The following is an 18,486-nucleotide window of genomic DNA, read 5'->3' as shown; positions in this document are numbered from 1 at the left end:
TATATATTATTATGATTTATGAACTAATCTTTGCAGTTAAGTTAAAGAATCATACCTGACCTGTTGTTTTTTTGAACATATTTTCTAATATAATAAACTGTCAACACAATAGTTTAAACAAAATCCTCTCAATATATATATATATTCCATGTATCTTTATATCTACACATAACTCATTATGTTTCTATCACTTACATACAAAAACAATTAAATATATGTATTTTATATGATAAATCAGATCCATCACAATTCTCTTTCACTCTCTGTACATTAGATAGTCAATATATAAGCAAACTTTCAACATCTTATCTCCATCTGTCAGATACATACTTGAGACATTAGAAATCCTTTTCTAGGGTTATTCTCTCTTTTGTGGCTATCATTCCATCCACATCTCCTGACAAATTGTTCATATTTCATAATTATGAAGATTACTCCCTCAAACCTTCATCGGTGATGTTTACATTGAACATGGCCCAATCCTCCAAAGACGTACCTGTATGCATTTGAACATGTGACTTGAATTTATTCGACTGGACAAACTCTCGAGCACAAATCTTGCATTTGTATGGCTTGTGTTGGGCATGTGTGAACATATGATCTTTTAAATTGCCATTACGATTGAATCCTTTGAAGCATATTTTGCATTGGTAAGGTTTGCTGCCACTATGGATAATTTGATGTCTTGTGAGGCTGCTTGATCTTGTAAATGTCATATCACACTGATTACATTTGAATGGTTTTTCACCTAAATACATATAAGTATTATATTACATCATTTGCATATATTTGTACTAGCAAATAACAGGTAAAAGTCGCTCCCATATAGTCAGGTTTATTCCGCATTAAATTGCATTGTTCGTATTCAAACCTCTTCTAGTTTTTAAATAGGAAGTTTTCAAAACGCTGAGCGATGACAAAGTGATTGATTAGGCATAGGATGACTTATGTGTTCCTTTTTTTTTTACTTTGCATAGACATTTGTTACGCTTCCTTCTTTATTTTTAGATATCTATCATTTAACTTACACGAGAATCATGCGCGCCTGACTACGAGTATATTTCCTTAGGCAGTAGGTAGTACACATTGCACAACAATGACTACATAATATCTGTGATAGTATAGAAATTTGTAATCTTATCCTAAACTCTCATAAAGCTTCGCTTCCTGTTTTAATCGATATCAGCACGATATATCCTAAGAAGAAATTACAAAGGTGACGACGCCGAGTACATATATATGTTAAATGATAAAGTTGTAGCTTTTTTTCAACAACTCCTTACCTGAATGTACTGGCATGTGTTGTTTAAGATGGTTGGATTGTGTAAATGTCCTTAGACATATTTCGCATTCGTAAACTTTCTTTGAAACTTTATGTCTGGGTAGATGACGCTTCAATTCTTTAGCGGTACCAAACACTTTGTTACATTTATGACAAACATGCCAACGTTCGCAATGTTCAGGCATATCGCTATCTACACTCGCTCTTTCCCTTTTGTGCAAGCTTATCGCTTTTGGCAGTTCATTATACTCGTCATCTTCGTCCAGGACTAATGTTTTCGTCGACAACGTTGGTAAATACGTTTTGTCCTCGATGTAGGCGGGATAGGTTCGCTTTAATGGTTTTTCCTCCTTTTCTTGACCTTCTTTTACTGCATTGAAATAAATATTCTCCATTTTTGCGTCTTGAAGAACCTGCTTCTAAAGACAACATTACAATCACATTGATGTTTGCTATGCACTCTTTTCGCTTTAGGGGGCATTTTGACGCTTGTAAGGTTTCGCTTTGCGCTAATTTGTCTTGACGCGTGACTGGTGTGAAGGATATTTGAAATGATTGTAGCTTTTGAGAATGATCAGTGTATAAATTTTACGAAAAGTTAGGTCATTGCTAAACGTTCATTGTCCCTCGTAAGCGACAGACTTTGACAAATGTTTGAGAAATAATCGTTTAACTTAATATTGATCTTGAATGCTGTGGTATTTCATAAGCGCTTGTCGGAACTATCCATAATATTTTCGTATTCGTTTTCCTCCGATACTACAATCATTTTTGGCTCACTGCGCTTGCAAAAAAGTCTACTTGCTCATACAAATATCTAATAACGACTTCCTTGACCACAATACATTCAAAAGCTTATTTGTACAAACACAATTTATATACAATACAAAATCTGACAAGCCACGCGAGCGAAACCCGTTGTTATATAAAGATATAGACGCGCGTTCATAACGTCTCGAAGACAAGTAATTACGTATAATGCTTAAAGAGTATGGACTTGTTTGTGTGTTCATATTAATCTAAATAGCTTTTTGTTTTTTTTCAGTTGAAAAACGAAAATGTTCACCTGGACACATGGGTAATTATTCCAGCATTATGAATAAGTAATATCGCCATAGGTTTTAAAGCGTTTTGTATGTGTGCTTGTTTGATGTTAAGCAAGTTTTCCGATTGTATTTCTTCCGCATTTTATTGGAATGACGGCTTGCATGTACAGAAATATCCTGTTTTTCTATGCGCAACTTGTCCAAGTTCTTCATAAATCGCGTGTCTTCTTAGTGCTTAACTGTGTATCCCTGGTCGAAATTAAATATTCAAGATGTTGAGCTTTGTTCGCGTGTGCAGCGCAAATTAGATAGAATGCCGCTTTTATCGGGATGAATATACGAAATATGTGTAGTATCTTTTCTGCGGAATTGAAACGTTGACTTAGGATGTCGTTTTTTTCGTAAAAAATGCGTTTTTTACTTCAGATATCTTACTAGAAATGCGTCGGTTTATTGTGATTGCCTACAGCTTGAATAAAGGCCAGGTGCCGTCAGGAACACCTCACGAAACGCTTAGTCTGCTTGTAAAACACGCTATAAATTTGCTCGTTTTGTACATCTCACTGAAGCTACTTACATGAACGCTTCTTAAGTGAAACAAAACAGACAAACTTGTGACTGCCAAGTGATTTCTGTGATGTTTTTATCGACCAGGTGCTCGCAGTGTTGAATTTGATCCTCTCGACAACGAACAGACTCTAGCATACACGGAATTCTTTAAATACAGAAAAAACGTCTGATAAACGATCCCACCGTTCAATTTTATGATCAGCAGTTGATTGTACATGAGAACTTCAAGTTTGTCCGTTCAGACTCACTCATGCATCTCTGTCGTCCGGTCTACGTCGATTCGAATACAATTCGGCGCCGCGTTCAAATGTTAAGTTCTGGAGATGTGTACAGTGTAGTTTGGCTATCATTATGATAGAATATCTGATGTTTCGAGCACTTCATATAAAATACTTGAAATTCCACTTACCTTTATGTAGAATGTAGTTTTCTTGCTTGATTTGCTGTAATCAGGTGTCAGAGTGTATCATGCGGTTGTGAAATGGTTTCGCGTGATGTGTTCGTCGATATTGTATTCACACGCGATTTCGTTCTTTGTACATATAATGCTACATTCTTTTGTTGACATAACTTGAAGTAGGGGGGGAGGGGAGGGTTTCATCAGATTGCTATAAGCCTTTATTCACTTTAGATTTTTAAAGGTGTGTACAAATTGATATTATCAAACTTTGTGAGGCGTACTCACGATGAGGGGAAATTATGAAACAATCGATCAATTTAGTTGCCCGTGTAAATAATTCCTTGCCGACTATCACTAAGTGTTTTAGAGTTTATGGTTATGCAGGAAGAATGTTTATTTAAAAAACTATGTTAACAGCTATTTTCTTTTTACTGGTTTTACTTCACTCTTTCTTTATTGTTCATTTTTTTTATACTATGTTTCTTTTCAGGTGGATCTTCGTCCATATTTGTGTTCCATGCACGAAGAAACACCCTGTGGCTTATAGTATAAACCATGAAAAGGATTAGAAGAAACGCGATTATTTAGATAAAAAAAGGTAATATCTTTTGTCCTCCTCTGTCTTTGCGAATGCGCGTATAGATATGAAAATGAAATATGTTTCATTGAATTATTTATGTCGATTGGAGTGTAGACGACAACGTAAATCCTCATTGATTATATTAGGATTTATAAAAAATAGAGGTGTCTCTTTCCTGCAAAGTGATTGTTGTTATTGCCCATTACAATAACTTTGGCTCTTTTTCTCAAGTATAACACAAAGATTTAAAGCACTTTTTCTTTTTCTTTCACGAGTTGACGTGCTTTGCGCGCGTCGTGGCTTTCACTTTTAATCCTCACGCGTTCGCTCAGTTTGATGTTGGATTGTTGCCAGCCTACATTTATCCGCGTTCTTCGTTTATGCTTTTTTCATTCTTTGGTTTATTTATCTAGCCTTTTAAAGCAAATTACCAACGACTAAAAGCGATAATTTTGTATAATATATAAACATCGTTGAAATTCGGCAAGTTCAGTAGACATTCTGGTCCACATGATATTGATATTATTTGAAAATATAATAATTACTGATAACTAGCTGTCTTTCAACTATTATATGCGCGACATAATGGTTATGATCAAAAAACTCATTTAATTTTTTGTAAAAAGTCTAATTTTTAGCTTGCGATTCTACAGAATTCAAATCAACTGTTTGTCAGTCCAATATTTTTGTCATAAATCATAATGCGTTTTAAATAAGTTTGTGATCCGTGTTAAAACAATAGATTTCGTTACATCCAACTTATTCTTGCACTAAACGATGATCTATTTCCAACTTAAGTTCGGCTTTCTGTTATAGAACATGAATTGAAAGTTTTTTTCAACCAAATGAAAGTTGTGTGCCAATTGTTGTTAGATAAAACAAGTATATATTCGTTGAAGACGGTTGCTTATGTGTAATTGTAACAGTCATTTAATCATTTATTGACGAATCGTATTGCTGACGCGGTAAATCTAGAAGCGATTTTTTCCCATGTTTGATAGTTTTTATATTTTTTTCGTTAAATTCGTCAATGTATGAACCGTTTGATACCTGATGGTATCTTTGTATAATTGATGCAGATAGCCGCATAAGATTTAAGAAATTATATTTTTGAAATATGTCATAGTGTGCACGTATCATACTTAAATTATTGAATAACGGTAGAATAGTGAATAAAGTAACTCTTCATTTGTACCCGTATCTTGAGTGGTTCTACACTGATTTATTTCCTTCCATGAGTTAAAAAGCTGAAAAGTTCGGCGTGTTCGTGAAGCATTTTGGGATAAAAAAACGCCACTTTTTTTACCTTTGATTTTTTTAGAACACGTCGTGGTTGCTATTAACGAGGGGAATGTTACAATTCGTTTCATTTTGTGAGACATTACGCTGGCTGTTTTAACATGGTATGAATAATGGCTATTATATATCCCCACGCTTGGCTTATATCCAACATGTGCATGTAATGAAATATATAGTGTAGATTGACACTGTCCATTAGTTGCTGTATGCCTTTATCTTTTTTTCTCTTTTCATTGTCAATTCCTATCCTATTTCAGTTGGAATTTCTTAGGTATGTCGTAATATTCTCATTGCTTGGGGGGTGCTAATATTTGTGCTTTTATAAAGACTCGTTCGTAATTATGAAGTAAAGCACGCGTTTTATCAGCTGGTTGTCTGGTGAATTTTGTACGAAATAAGATAAGGAAAACTTTGGATGAGTTATTTTTTTGTGCGATACACATATTGAAATTATTGGAATTGCTCGCAGTGTGAAAATGATAGAACAATTCACAACTTAAAAGATATTTATGGTCAGTCTTTTAATATCATTATGCAATAGCTATTCAAGATAGCTTCGTCTTCATGTCGTATGAATGGATTTTGGATTTCGAAAATCAACTCTCATTTTATCTTTCGATAATATTCTTTCTTCGTCCAAGAAATAGCGACATCATTTTAAAACTAGTGACGCATTGAATTACGATCTGCTTCGGAAATTTGATTAGGTCATCTTTCTCTGTCGTAAAATGCTGTAAAAGTGCTGTTGAAACACCTTTGTTCGTTTGAAAGCTAGGGAATGCAAAGACTTCAATACATTCTGTTAATATTTGATGAATTTTTCCGGCTAATATGCACATTTTTTTCGAAATAAAATCGTTCTTTCTTTTCCTTGTATGAACACTTTGCATGAAATAATAATACAACATGCCACGTGATCTCAACTTAACCGTCTCTCATTGGCTGATGTACACAAGCCTGAATTAGTCTCCCCCGGACTTTCACATCAGTTTTATCAGAAATAGCAGAGCATTTTGTTTCTATTGGTGAGTATCTTGTTTTGCACTTTTTTTCGACTGAATCAACCTTTCAAAATCGAGTAAAACGTATTCTGTATGTTTCCCCTTCACTAAGGCCACGATTTTCATGCGAATTTTTGGATTTTTTTCCATAATTTGAGGCAGTTTCAAGGACTAAGTGTGGGCTTTCGCCTGTGTACAAGTCAGCCATGATGTTCATGGTGAAAAAGACGGCTTGTTCCACAAATCTCGTTTTCGAGTGAAAGTTGCTATCCTTTCAGTCGAACGTTCTAATTACGTAACATTGTGTGATTTGTTACAATTTAGATGATCGAATGATCTCTCAAGTTTGTTCAATGGCCTCTGTGGATGAAGCGAATATTGATGGACAAAATGAAAACATGAATAGCCGATTGCCACAGCCGGAACACGAGTCTGTCGAGGTCAAGTATATGGTCATGTCGTTTAACGATTTTCTTTGGCTTTTACTAGCGCAAAGCCGAGTTAAAATATCGTTGAAATTATAATTGATACATTACAATCCTTTTTGTGTGGATTTAAAGCGACCTAGGTTAAATTTGACCGTATTACAAGGCATTTTTTTGTGCCAATTTTGCAAGTTAATATATTTTGAATATTAAATACGTTGTTGGCGTGGTGGTTGAGTTCACAGCTTATAATTTTGATAAAAACAATCTTAAAATGCTGATATTTTTCTTGATTTTACGAAAAAAACAAAGAGATTGTGTATTCTGTTCATGATGATTGTGTATAGGCTTTAGTTTTTGTCAGAAAACGCGTATAAAGCGAAAATTTTAGACAATATACTTCATCGAAATGCAAATAAAATTACGACGGACTCCTGTCAAGCGTGCATATCGTATAGAATTTCATTGCATATTGCCATATTGTCGTCTTGTAAAACGTGTGTTTGTCGTATTTTATATTTTTCTTCTGTAACAGCACATTTTCTTTTGTGTTCCCACGCGTTTTCTTTAAAATTATATAGTGTCTCGCCAATCCATTTGACGACAACCCGCGACAAGTTTTGGCCTTGAAAAAGACCTTTCGATAAATTTCAATTTTCTTGCGATCCAGTTGTTTGTTTTGTAGACGAGGCAAAAGAAGGCAATTCGGTTCTTTAAAAACGCTTTATTTTCACTTGGAAATAGGAATCGTCTACGCGTTGTCGGTTTTTTGTCTTACGTATTATCAAGAAAACTTTGCCCGTCGTTAACTCTTCTCATTTACATTTTTTCAGAAACAATACCCGACCTGTTATGTGCTGTAGCATTCATCTTCGCTAAATTTTGTTATTTAAATTTTTCTTTTTTTTTACCAAAAACTTTCTTTCTTTTTCAAAGATATTAGCGCGCGTTTCATCCCGTTTTCATGGCGACCTTGTGCTGTTTTACACCGACTAGAATCTGTTAATATATGACAACCGGTGCTTTCTTTTTCATTGCTGTTTATTACCGGAACATATTTGACCTTATTCGTGTCTCACAGACGCTTTTGTCTCTTTGCATGGCAGTAAAAGTTATTCTAAATCATTTCATATTATTACGTAAAATATTGAATTTCTTCGCGAAATAGTCTTTGGCAGAAACAAAGTAGTTTCGGCTTTTGGTTTTATAAAGTTCCTGCGAAGTTTAACGTCTGAATATTAGATGCGCATTAAAAAGTCTTAGTTACGTTGTGCGAGAAAAGTTGTGTGTAAATCAATATTATCTGATCACATGATGGGCAAACACGAAAATTGACATTAAAAATTCTAAGTCATTATCAAAGACTGGCGATAACATATATCTTTCGTTTGAAAATCGATCTGACATTATTCCAAAATTTACTAACTGCACTCTGCATTGTTGTGTTTTTTTACTATGTAAGTGGGTAGTACAAAACGCATTTTATACGTCTCACATGATTTTAAATTTGTGCATTTTTAGCCATACGAGTTTTCCAAACCAGCTGGTATTTTTTGATATTAAATTTTATCGTGAAATATTTTGGTGTTTTAAATCGCGCGATTAAATAAATGTATTAGTTTCCCGGTTTCATTCAAAATCTGCATTCTAATTTCCTGAGATACATTTGGACAAGTTTTTAATATTCATGCAGCATACTTTCGATGTCAATACATATTATATCTTGGCTTATTCACGTCCAGGGAACTTCCACGATGAACTATACACTCGCAAAAACTATTTGAACATATTTTGTGCAATATTTATTAAGTATATCGGGTGGCAATTTTCATCATTAGTTGTGTTGTTTTTATATCAGTATTGATGCCACGGTGTCAGTCTGTAAGCCTAGAGATTGCATTATGGAGTGTTTCACTGAGCCATAGTTTTTCGATTTCAAATTACTTTGTTGTTTCAAAAATGTTATAAACGAGAAATACAACGCGTTCGTTAACTTACGTAACAAATTGCGTTTGTTTGTTAAATGTAAAATTAAATGTTTATAATTCTCTTGCAGATGGTACACAACAGAAATAATCCTGCTTACATGACCTATCAACGAGATATTAGACCAAAACAAATAGTTGTCGAGCACAATGTTGGAACTCCACCTCTCAAGACCATCAAGACCGAAACCTTGGCTAATGGACAAAACGGTGTGTATTACTGTGTAAAAAACTAAAGTTGTGATGGACTAGGCAATTTTTCATATGTTCTATGTTTATGTAGAGTAATGAATCAAGTTACTTTACAGGAGTAACAAATGACTTTGCAGTGTTCTTTAATTTTTGCTTTTGGAAGCTTATATTTGTCGACTCATTTCTGTTATGTATTTTTTTATTTTCCACTTTAACAGTCTTTCTTTTTATGCAGGTTATCCGGTGTCATCTATCCATCACAATCCTGTGATATCATCTGCTCCCTCATCAGGCCAGTTCATTCATAACAAGGTTTCACCAAACAATCCATTAAGTAAACTTCATGAACTCAACAAAAATATCACGCCCACTTCATTTAAGACAAGTAGTCCACAATCAAGCTCGTTTGCTTCAATTGTTCATTCAAAACATCCTGTTACATTATCCAATGCTACTGTTTCTCCTTTTGCAACCCCACCTGGCTATCAGACAATAGCTCCTAAGAAACCTCCATTTGATGCCAATTCAATGAATGCTATGAATGCTATGGCTAACCGTGAACTTACCGGTGGGAAAGTTCGACAACTTGGTGTGGCATCTCCTTTGCAAAACAACCAAGATGTTCTACGAACAAACATTATAAATGATGGGGGGGAACAAGTTCAAAATGATTATGCTCTGTTAGGTTTAGATTGGAAAGATGGTGTGGCAGACTTGCCAGGTGAGATAAGGCATATTTACAAATGACCTTGACCTGAGATTATTTTTGTATATGTTCTGATGTATTATTATTTGTGTTTAGGAAGTAAAGTGAAATTCAAAATGACCGAGTTTGGTTTGGAGGTCATCAGTACAGTGGAAAATGAAGATGGCAAACCAGTGGAGTTCAGCACTTCAACAAGTGATAAAAACTTGAAAAAAGAATCACCAACAAATGACATGGGAGATGAGAAAAAAGTTGAAGGTATACAATCATTTGAAATTAATCATTTCATTGTTTGTCACCAGTTAAAACAATTGATAATTTCAAGATGATTTTGTTCAAGTCATTGTGTATGCATTAGTCAAGAAAGATTGCAAGATGTTTGTAGATACATGTTAGGTATAGTTTAGATGACTTTAGGAATGTAAAATATCAATAATGTAAATGATACTAGAGATATTATTGAATATTAGGGTATGTGGTTTTAAACATTAATCATAAATAATTGATTAATATAGAATCCACATCAAAGACATTGCTAGACGGACCTCCAGACTCCAATGAATTTTGTTGTTGTGAAATTTGTGGTAAATATGGTTTAAGATCGGAGTTTGGTGCCTCTGGTCGTTTTTGTGGTTTAACATGCGTTGGTGTGTACACTGGTCGTCGGAACAAGGGAGGTGAAGTAGCTACAAATGGGGTTCTAAGGTATTGGATGGAAAAGTTGTGAAACGAAAGAAAAGAAAGGGACGTAAGCTCACTATCGTTAAGCAGTCATCAATGAATGGGGTAGGCTATGTAGAAACATTTCTATATATCGCGTTTACAGTATTATGTCATTGCTTTATCGATCTAAGCTACTTCGTTTTCTACGTACATCATCTCGTTTGCGGTAGAAATCGTTGCGTTAGCAGTGTATTGCGTTGGCGATGTAAATTGTCGCGTTTACAAAGTAAATAATTTCGTTCATAAACGAAAGGAATTGTAAATTGTTGGAATTATTAGCATGATTTCCGTTGTTCTTTTTCTTACAACTTTTATTCCATTTTTTAACAGTTTTTGTAAGGCAATAAAGCAATTGATTTGTTTTAGAAGATTAAAGTGGCCGGACAGAGCGGAACACCGGAAATTCAAGGAAGTAAAAACAAAGGAAAACTGGAATATTTTAATTCAACTATGGGTAGGTCAGGATACTTGGATACTTAACTGGTCATGTTTGGTTTTTAAGGGATAATCTGAACATGGTTTACTACCTTCTTAGATTCCTCTCAACCACCTAAACCCTTCAACTGGGCAGAATATTTGGAACGAACTGGTTCTCAGGCAGTAGATGTATCGTGTTTTACGCAAGTAAGTTCTCTACTTAATAAATAGTGACTAGGCATATGGTATAAGGATGGGGACTGGGGTTATTTTTGAGCCCGCGTTATTTTTCTCTCACAAGATCGATGGTCACGTTAGTTTGACGAGTTTTTATGTAAGATTAGACTAAAATAGTTCAGCTTTTAAGCATCAATCATCACAGAAACCATGAATTTTTTTTTTTAATTTGATTTAACTATCCGACTGTTTGTGTGTTGCAGGAAAATCCTGGAAAGGAGCTCTTCATCGGTCCCGCAATTGAATTTCAAAAGGATATGAAACTGGAGGCCATCGATCCTAAACATCCATCGTATTTTTGTGTTGTAACTGTGGCGGAAGTGAAAGGAGCCAGATTACGATTACATTTCGATGGTTGGTCGGAAAGTTACGACTTCTGGGCGAATGCCAACTCTGATTTCATTTTTCCAGTTCACTGGTGCTCAAAAAATGGACAGATTTTAAATCCCCCACGAAGTTAGTCCAAAATACTTTTGCTGTCCTAACATACATACATGTACATAAAAATATTTCTATATGGAACTGAATTTTACAATGAACTTTTATAATGAACCTATTTTAATTAATAGCAAACGTTCTTTTCTTAATCGCCAGGTATGACAACAAGTAATTTTTCTTGGGAGAAATATCTTCAAGATACGAACGCAACTCCGGCTCCTGAACATCTTTTTAAAGAGGTTTATCATGGCATTAGTTTTTTTTTGTTTTTGAATCTGCGAGTATCCTTTAGGAAGTTGTAGATGTTGATCGTCCAGGTTAGTAAAGTCCTGTGAAGGACTGTAGATGTTGATGTTGACTGACGTTTCAACAACTTTAGCGGTAGTCATTTTCAGAGTCAAGTGATGGGAAAAAGTCAGGTCAACCGTATTTTTTGTTTTTTTTTAAACACGTATTTGTCATTTTAGCCTGGTGCAACGCTTCACGGTTTCAAGGAAAACATGAAACTTGAAGCTATCGATCGAAAGAATCCCGATCTCATCTGCGTGGCGACGGTTACAAACGTTTTGGGAAATCGTTTCCTCGTTCATTTTGATGAGTGGGACGATACCTACGATTACTGGTGTTACGAAGATTCGCCATACATTCATCCTGTCGGTTGGTGCAACACGCAAGGTAGACGGCTTACTCCACCTAATGGTAAGTCGAATGATTGTAAATTTTTGTATTTAAAAACATTGATTTACCATGAGATATTTTAAAATGACAACAACAAAACGCATGCGCTGATTGATCAATACCTGAGTTTGCATTAGCCTATACAAACGCAGTAAACATCTTTAAATACCTTCGAAATGTCATCTCCAGTAATTTTTTTGCTAACGCTTTTGCGTGCCACTCTGCCATTGTAGGAAACGAAGGCAATTAGACCCTCTGATTGTATTCAAAATGGATGACGAAAAGATTTAGCCTTGGGGGGGGGGGCTGTTTAAACTAAAGGAACCAAAGGAGATGTGTTCTATGTTTGTATTTTGTTCTTATGTTTTCCTTTCATATCATTGTTTTATGTACAGATGATGAAGTGGACTCCTTCGTCTGGGCTCAATATCTACGAGCAACTGGATGTAAAGCTGCATCTCCTGATCTATTTAAAAAGGTAAGTGTCAGGATACCTAGTTGCATATTTATTTTAGGTTACAGATAATGCAAGCTCTACATACCGTTCTAGCGAGCACCGACGTCTTTCAAAGTTGGTCAAAAACTCGAAGCCGTTGATAAACGTAATCCATCCTTGATCCGAGTTGGAACGATAGCCGCTGTTGATGGATTTAAGATTAAGATCAGTTTCGATGGATGGGATTCTGTGTATGATGACTGGTTTGATTCAGACTCCACTGATCTTCATCCGAAAGGATGGTGTGAAAAAAGCAGTTATCCTTTAGAAGCACCCATCAGTACGTTGTTTAAATAAACAATCTAATACCTCTTTCGTCAGTCTTCGTTTACTGCTTTCTATCCTGCTGTTTGTATATATATTTTTAATAATATTCTTTTGTAGCTCGTTTTCTATATTCTTCGCTGTTTTATAATGCTTATTTATCCTTGAGCCTCCTCTTCAATGCACTTTTTTACACTGTATCTTTCAGTGTACCCATTTATAAGCTGTTGTGCACATTAAACTAAAATATTTTGAAGCCAAATCTTACACCCAGACACGCGTGTGTAGTTCAATCAATTTACACTCGAAATCGAAACACTACACACGAGTGTCTGGGTGTAAGATTTGGCTTCAATTATTTGCTTCAGGTAGCGTTCCATCTATTTCAATTCAATGGTTCTTCATCAACAATTCTCCATTATTATAGCTGATGTCGACAAGTTAAATACAGCTTCATGTCCAACACCAGGATGTCGTGGTATTGGTCATGTTAAAGGTGCTAAATACACAACACATCATAGTCAGTTTGGTTGTCCATATTCTCCTCAAAACCTAAGCAAGGAGTCGTGTCTTGTTGACCGTCTTGCGGCCAATTCCATGGCTGAAGACTCCGATTGGTCTTACGAAAGACGCAAGAATTCTTTTGGGAAACAAAGCAAATGTAAGACCGCCATTTAGCCTTCGTCTATCGTAAGCATTCACGTCTTTAACACGTTAAATGCTTTTACAAATAAACATACAGCAGTCTTGCTTTTTATGATGACTTTTTGCTTTGTCTGATAAGTTGTCTATTTTTAGCTGCATCTCAACAAAACAGTAACAATAACTCAACTCCAGAAACTAAACCACCCTCCCCAGGCTACGCTGCTGGACTCGGCGTATGTCCTACGCCGGGCTGTAATGGTAAAGGTCACGTGACAGGTCGATTTAGCACCCATCACAGGTAATCTTGTTTTGATCTAAATATGTCAATCCTTTGCTCTGTTTTGCTTTCTCTGTGTTTTTTTTTCATTTTTTTTTACCTTCATTTCCCAGTGCGTCTGGTTGTCCCATGAATGAGATGAACCGTGACAAAATGTATAAACCAATTCTTCCTAAATCACATCCAAGTTATCAGAAGTCGTTCATGAAAGGACACAAGTCATCCAGAAATATCATTGCAACAAGAAGCAATCAAAAACCAGAGTACGTTTTTTTTTTGTGACTCGGTGAATATACGTATCTATGCTAATTTGTAGTGATCAGTTATACGCAAATCATTCATGAAGTGGTAAATCATATTTACTTCGTGTTACTTTATCATAACATATTTTTTTCCTTTAGAATACTCTCGTATAAAACACGAAGTAAGCATGACCAAGGAATTCAAGTCGAAAGTAAGAATCATTCACTTAAGACATAAAACATATTTACTGTGTTTGCACGGGCTTATGCAAACCGAGGACACCTTTAGGAGAACTCGAGAGCAAATCAGTGCAAGCCCGAGACCAAATGTCGAGTGTTGCACAGGCTCGAGAGTTCTCACAAACGTCTCCAAGGTTTGCATAAGCTAGTACAAACACGAAAAAATCTTTTATTTCTTTTATAAAACAACAATAATGCGAAACAGACAAATTTAAAGTAAACGTTTTAACTTTATCTCTAAAATGTATTCATGATCGATTTTCAAATTCTCTTTGACTGGTTGATTGTTATGGTTGATTTGATTGGTTGAGCTCGTATGTATTTTGCACAGGTTAATGCAAGCACAGCTCTAGACCAATCAGCGCACGCGTTACATTGTGCTTATTTTATAAATACATATTATATTCTGTGGTTTAGATTCTCCAAGACCAAAACCTGTCGCGAACGGTCATGAAGTAAATGGTGGCCAACAATCTTCAAGAAATTTACTTTCATACAGTTTGTATAACAATGTATACAATTCCGGCCTTAGCCCTCATGTAAGCCACGGTTCTCGCTCTAACGAACGAAACGATGTCCTAGCTTGGACCTGCGAGCAGGTTGCAGAACATATAAAATCTATAGGCTGTTTAAGCCAGGCGCAGGTTTTTATTGATCAGGTAACGACGCCTATTATACTCTTGTCTATTGGATTTGGCGATTCGTTTCATCAATTGTTTATCTTTGTAATATGTTTAAGTGATACAATTTTGCTTCTTATCACAGCAAATCGATGGTGAGGCATTTCTTCTTCTTCAACAAGCTGACCTTGTGAATATTTTGAACATCAAGCTTGGCCCGGCTGTTAAAATCTATTGTAGCATTCAGAAGTTTTTATGAGAAAACATGAATGGTCGTAGGTGGCTTGCGACGAGCAAAATAGCACACAAGGGATTCAACTGCACAATGGTGTTGGGCGTGTAAATGTGTTAGAGGCCTGGGGCCAGTTACACGAAGCTTGGAGAGCGTTATCCATTGGATTGTAAATTTTTTAAACTTGTGAAGAAAAGGTGTTCGTATTTTCGTTGTGAGAAAGAAGTTTATTAATCTTAGAAGTATTATTTTATTTCAGTGATTGCTCACTTCACACCTTATATTTTTCCTTTTTAAGAAGTTTTTTAACCGTTTAAAAAAATTTGTTATCCAATGGATAACGCTATCCATGCTTCGTGTAACCGACCCCTCTTTCATACGTCGTATTTTACATGAGGAATGCTATCTCATTTCGTCTGTTTTTAATGCATTCGACGCATGTAGAATGAGCTGTTTAAAATGGGCCTAAGATCTTTAACACCTTCAAAACTTATCTTGCTCATTGTCATTTCATGAATGGGGATTTCTTAAACTTCATCACATTCTCATAAACGGTTTAAATTAAACTTTCGTAGCTCACACCATTCATAATGGAAGATGAGAATGGTAAAGTAACACAAGCTGTCTTCACAATTTCTACATTGATAATTATTTTTGCATGAATATTGTGTGTATAGTTAGTATTGTCGTCCATATTTACATACTTCGTATTTGTAACCTTTCTCAGCGTTGTGTATGCACAGTATGTTTAAATTCGTATGGTTGACAACGATACATTTGATTGGGTGACAAAATTTTAGATAATAATTGTATAATGTAGGTAGGCAATTGATATCTATGGATTCTATCAGACAAAAACAAATTTGAAATTTTACAACTGCAATTTTGGCTTTTTTATTGTACATTTTTATTTGATATTTAGATATAAATATTGGTACGCGAGGCGGCTTAATCATTATCCAGGTTTTCATTTAAATAGATGCGTAATACATAGAAGTATATTGCATGAACTTAACATTTAATTTTAATACAAATTTACTTTACAAAAGTTGCTATAGAGACTTGTGTATAATTTTTTTGCAACGAAGAAGATATTTAAATGAATAGAACAGAAAGAAGACGCATTTTAATTTGTTTTTATGCTATATGGTTAAATGGATTGGCACGCAAAGTACGGAGAAAGAAATAGTTTGTTCATGTCTACACTTAGAAAACCCAAGAGTTTGAGATAACATCAACTCTTTCTTTTACTTTCTTTTCATAGTCTATCTTGTTGAAAAATTTTGACAACAATGGATCAGAAGTTTGGTAAAGTTTATCGGATGTTCGCATTATGGTCAACAAACAACGCATGTACGAGTCAGGAGCAGCAAAGTTTATCAAGATCTCTGTCATTTCCTCTTTTAACTTGTCCTCTGGCGCTGAAATCAAACAAAAAAAAGTCGCCATATTTTTCACCACTTTACTTCGTCCCGTCTAATTTTATTTCACTCTGACAGTCATATAGGTAACGATCCAACTTATTTGCAGATGAAGAACGTTTACTTACTAAACTTTAATGTTGTATATATCTTTCTTAACCCAAGCATTTTCTCCTCTCGGCTAAGGATTTCCATGTTAACTAAGCTATCAAGAGTCCAAGTTGCACAGTTTCTGCTGGCATTGTCTCTTTTTACTGCCTCCAATATATACTCGGACACTTCCTTCTTCTTGTGAGGATGCTTTTTGTTGTACTTGACCATTTCTTCAAACACAATGCTATCCAAATATGTTTTGGTAGGCTCAGTATCTACAACCTAATAATGGACAGTATAATGAGAATCTACTGCAATATTTCAATAATACTTTTTATGACAACACTGTAATAACATTAACATATTTTATATACATTATTGACTAATGTGTTGGACAAGGATCGTAAGACATTATGGACATAAAGTCTCCCACTCCAAGTCATACTTGAGCATAATTGACTATTGAAGAGCATCTAAGACAAAATTTGTGTTTATTCATTCGAGTCTCAATACAATCACACAAAATCCACATATTTTAATTGAAGCAACAACAGCACATTATCATTGCTATGTTTCTATACTTGTAAGCCATTTTTTCACCTGTACAGCCAAACTTTTGCTTCCTTCACTGACAAGTGTAATCTTTCCCATGGCCATAAGGTCAACTAAAACTGCAAAAAAGCATCCACCAAGTTTTCGAGATGAGCTTTGACGTCCTGCCACTTCCCCTGTCTCCTGATTTTGCCAGAGTAAGCAATATGCCTGTGACAACTGTTCAACATTAATCATTAGATTGTTTACCTTAATTCCAATTGTTCTACCAAGAAAATCTAATTAAATACATTAATTGATATTCTATGAATGCAATTAGAATGACGCTCATAAATAATTCATAATTATAAGTCCACAAGAGGGAGGACATAAAATACGGAGCCTTTCAACCAGATAAACAATAGTGATGGGTTGTTTCGCTATAAAATATTGTATATAAAATAAAGACATGTTTGAAGCATGCTTTACAACGCGAATGTGCTTGTCGTGTGTGTCTTTGAAAAAATCTAGCCATTTGTTTGAAACGAAAGCTCTTTTGAAATATTTTATTTAACGTTTTCAGAAATGCTCCCACTGTGGTTGAAGAAACCAAGAATATTGTTTGATAAATATTGCGCTTGCGATATGCACGTATATAATTGGCCATATATATCAAAAGGTGCTAGCCATCCTATCTCGATCGATACAAATTTATTTATTATCTTCAAAGACAAACTGTCGTTCAATGTCATTCGACCAAGCATTTTCTGTGCATCGTCGTTGCCCAAATAAATCTAGTTTTGATCGTTTCTTATAAGATGGAAATGGACTGAGTGTGTTGTTAAAAAACGACGGCAAAACTGCGTTCCCTTTGCCTTCTTACATAGACTTAATGGCATACTATATAACTATCAGCTGTCATTATCAGCAACTTGCAAATTCGTTCTCAGCCACGGTTTAATCGAATAAAAAATAGTTCACTGAGAAATTCTGTTTCATGATTGATAATCCAAGATAGTGCTAACTAAGAAAGTAAGAAAACAGGCCAGAGTAATAGAAAAGATTTTCTGATAAAACTACCTTTAAAGGACGTCGCAGCAAAACTGATCGATCAAAATATTGCGATTGTTGTATTTCCAGCAATTTACCAGCGACTTTAGAAACAACATCCATTTCGTGCATCATATGATGTCCAGCAATGCTACCGGCAGAAAATGTCATATTTGCCCTGAGTAGGAAGCGCTTTTATAGCACAAAATCGACCACAGGAAACGTGTAGCCAGTAAGCCAAGTCTGTTTACGTTGTATAGACGCCCACATTCATTCATGCACGCGGGGCCCCTGAGATTCTCAGATATTACAATAATACGACTAGGATGACAATCGGTTTAAATTTTTTTTATTAGATATTCTATATTCCTAAACAAAACTTTTACTTTTTATTTT

General features: G+C 35.1%; 3 protein-coding genes across 5 annotated transcripts; 1 reads left to right on the top strand and 2 right to left on the bottom strand.

The window, feature by feature from the left end:
• Positions 1-112: 112 nt before the first annotated feature.
• LOC124451837 (zinc finger protein 184-like) lies at positions 113-3,425 on the bottom strand. Of its 3 annotated transcripts, none has more exons than XM_047002434.1 (4): positions 3,308-3,425; positions 2,906-3,043; positions 1,284-1,701; positions 113-748 (listed from the first exon to the last, which is right to left on the bottom strand). In XM_047002434.1, exons 3-4 carry the CDS (start codon positions 1,675-1,677, stop codon positions 432-434), a joined length of 711 nt encoding a protein of 236 aa, XP_046858390.1. In that variant the 5' UTR covers positions 1,678-1,701; positions 2,906-3,043; positions 3,308-3,425; the 3' UTR covers positions 113-431. The 3 variants fall into 3 exon arrangements, with proteins under 3 accessions (XP_046858390.1, XP_046858391.1, XP_046858389.1); XM_047002435.1 differs by having other exon boundaries at positions 1,284-1,698; XM_047002433.1 differs by lacking the exon at positions 2,906-3,043.
• Positions 569-15,878, top strand: LOC124451832 (lethal(3)malignant brain tumor-like protein 1). Its single transcript, XM_047002427.1, is given in 23 exon segments — positions 569-650; positions 2,328-2,360; positions 3,789-3,896; positions 5,200-5,281; positions 6,503-6,618; positions 8,660-8,798; positions 9,016-9,501; positions 9,583-9,744; positions 10,002-10,171; positions 10,174-10,272; positions 10,576-10,663; positions 10,745-10,833; positions 11,067-11,319; positions 11,458-11,540; positions 11,769-12,000; positions 12,375-12,457; positions 12,530-12,755; positions 13,167-13,400; positions 13,538-13,682; positions 13,775-13,924; positions 14,063-14,115; positions 14,561-14,802; positions 14,909-15,878. Coding segments are annotated over 19 exon segments (3,156 nt in total). The 5' UTR covers positions 569-650; positions 2,328-2,360; positions 3,789-3,896; positions 5,200-5,281; positions 6,503-6,510; the 3' UTR covers positions 15,023-15,878.
• LOC124451835 lies at positions 15,865-18,346 on the bottom strand. Its single transcript, XM_047002431.1, has 4 exons — positions 18,121-18,346; positions 17,110-17,280; positions 16,545-16,791; positions 15,865-16,416 (listed from the first exon to the last, which is right to left on the bottom strand). Exons 1-4 carry the CDS (start codon positions 18,259-18,261, stop codon positions 16,202-16,204), a joined length of 774 nt encoding a protein of 257 aa, XP_046858387.1. The 5' UTR covers positions 18,262-18,346; the 3' UTR covers positions 15,865-16,201.
• Positions 18,347-18,486: the final 140 nt, after the last annotated feature.

This window comes from Xenia sp. Carnegie-2017, unplaced genomic scaffold (genome assembly GCF_021976095.1).
Source record: "Xenia sp. Carnegie-2017 unplaced genomic scaffold, XeniaSp_v1 HiC_scaffold_24, whole genome shotgun sequence".
Taxonomy (NCBI): Eukaryota; Metazoa; Cnidaria; class Anthozoa; order Malacalcyonacea; family Xeniidae; genus Xenia; species Xenia sp. Carnegie-2017.
Note: the sequence above shows the minus strand (reverse complement) of the source record. Positions and strands in the feature narration are given on the sequence as shown.

Coding starts and splice junctions, on each gene's coding strand:
- LOC124451837 (XM_047002434.1), bottom strand. CDS start 1,677: ATGGAGAATATTTATTTCAATGCAGTAAAAGAAGGTCAAGAAAAGGAG. Junction 749..1,283: donor ACACATGCCAGTACATTCAG/GTAAGGAGTTGT, acceptor ATATGTATTTAG/GTGAAAAACCATTCAAATGT.
- LOC124451835 (XM_047002431.1), bottom strand. CDS start 18,261: ATGACATTTTCTGCCGGTAGCATTGCTGGACATCATATGATGCACGAA. Junction 17,281..18,120: donor TGCTGCGACGTCCTTTAAAG/GTAGTTTTATCA, acceptor AATGTTGAACAG/TTGTCACAGGCATATTGCTT. Junction 16,792..17,109: donor GCAAAAGTTTGGCTGTACAG/GTGAAAAAATGG, acceptor GTCCATTATTAG/GTTGTAGATACTGAGCCTAC.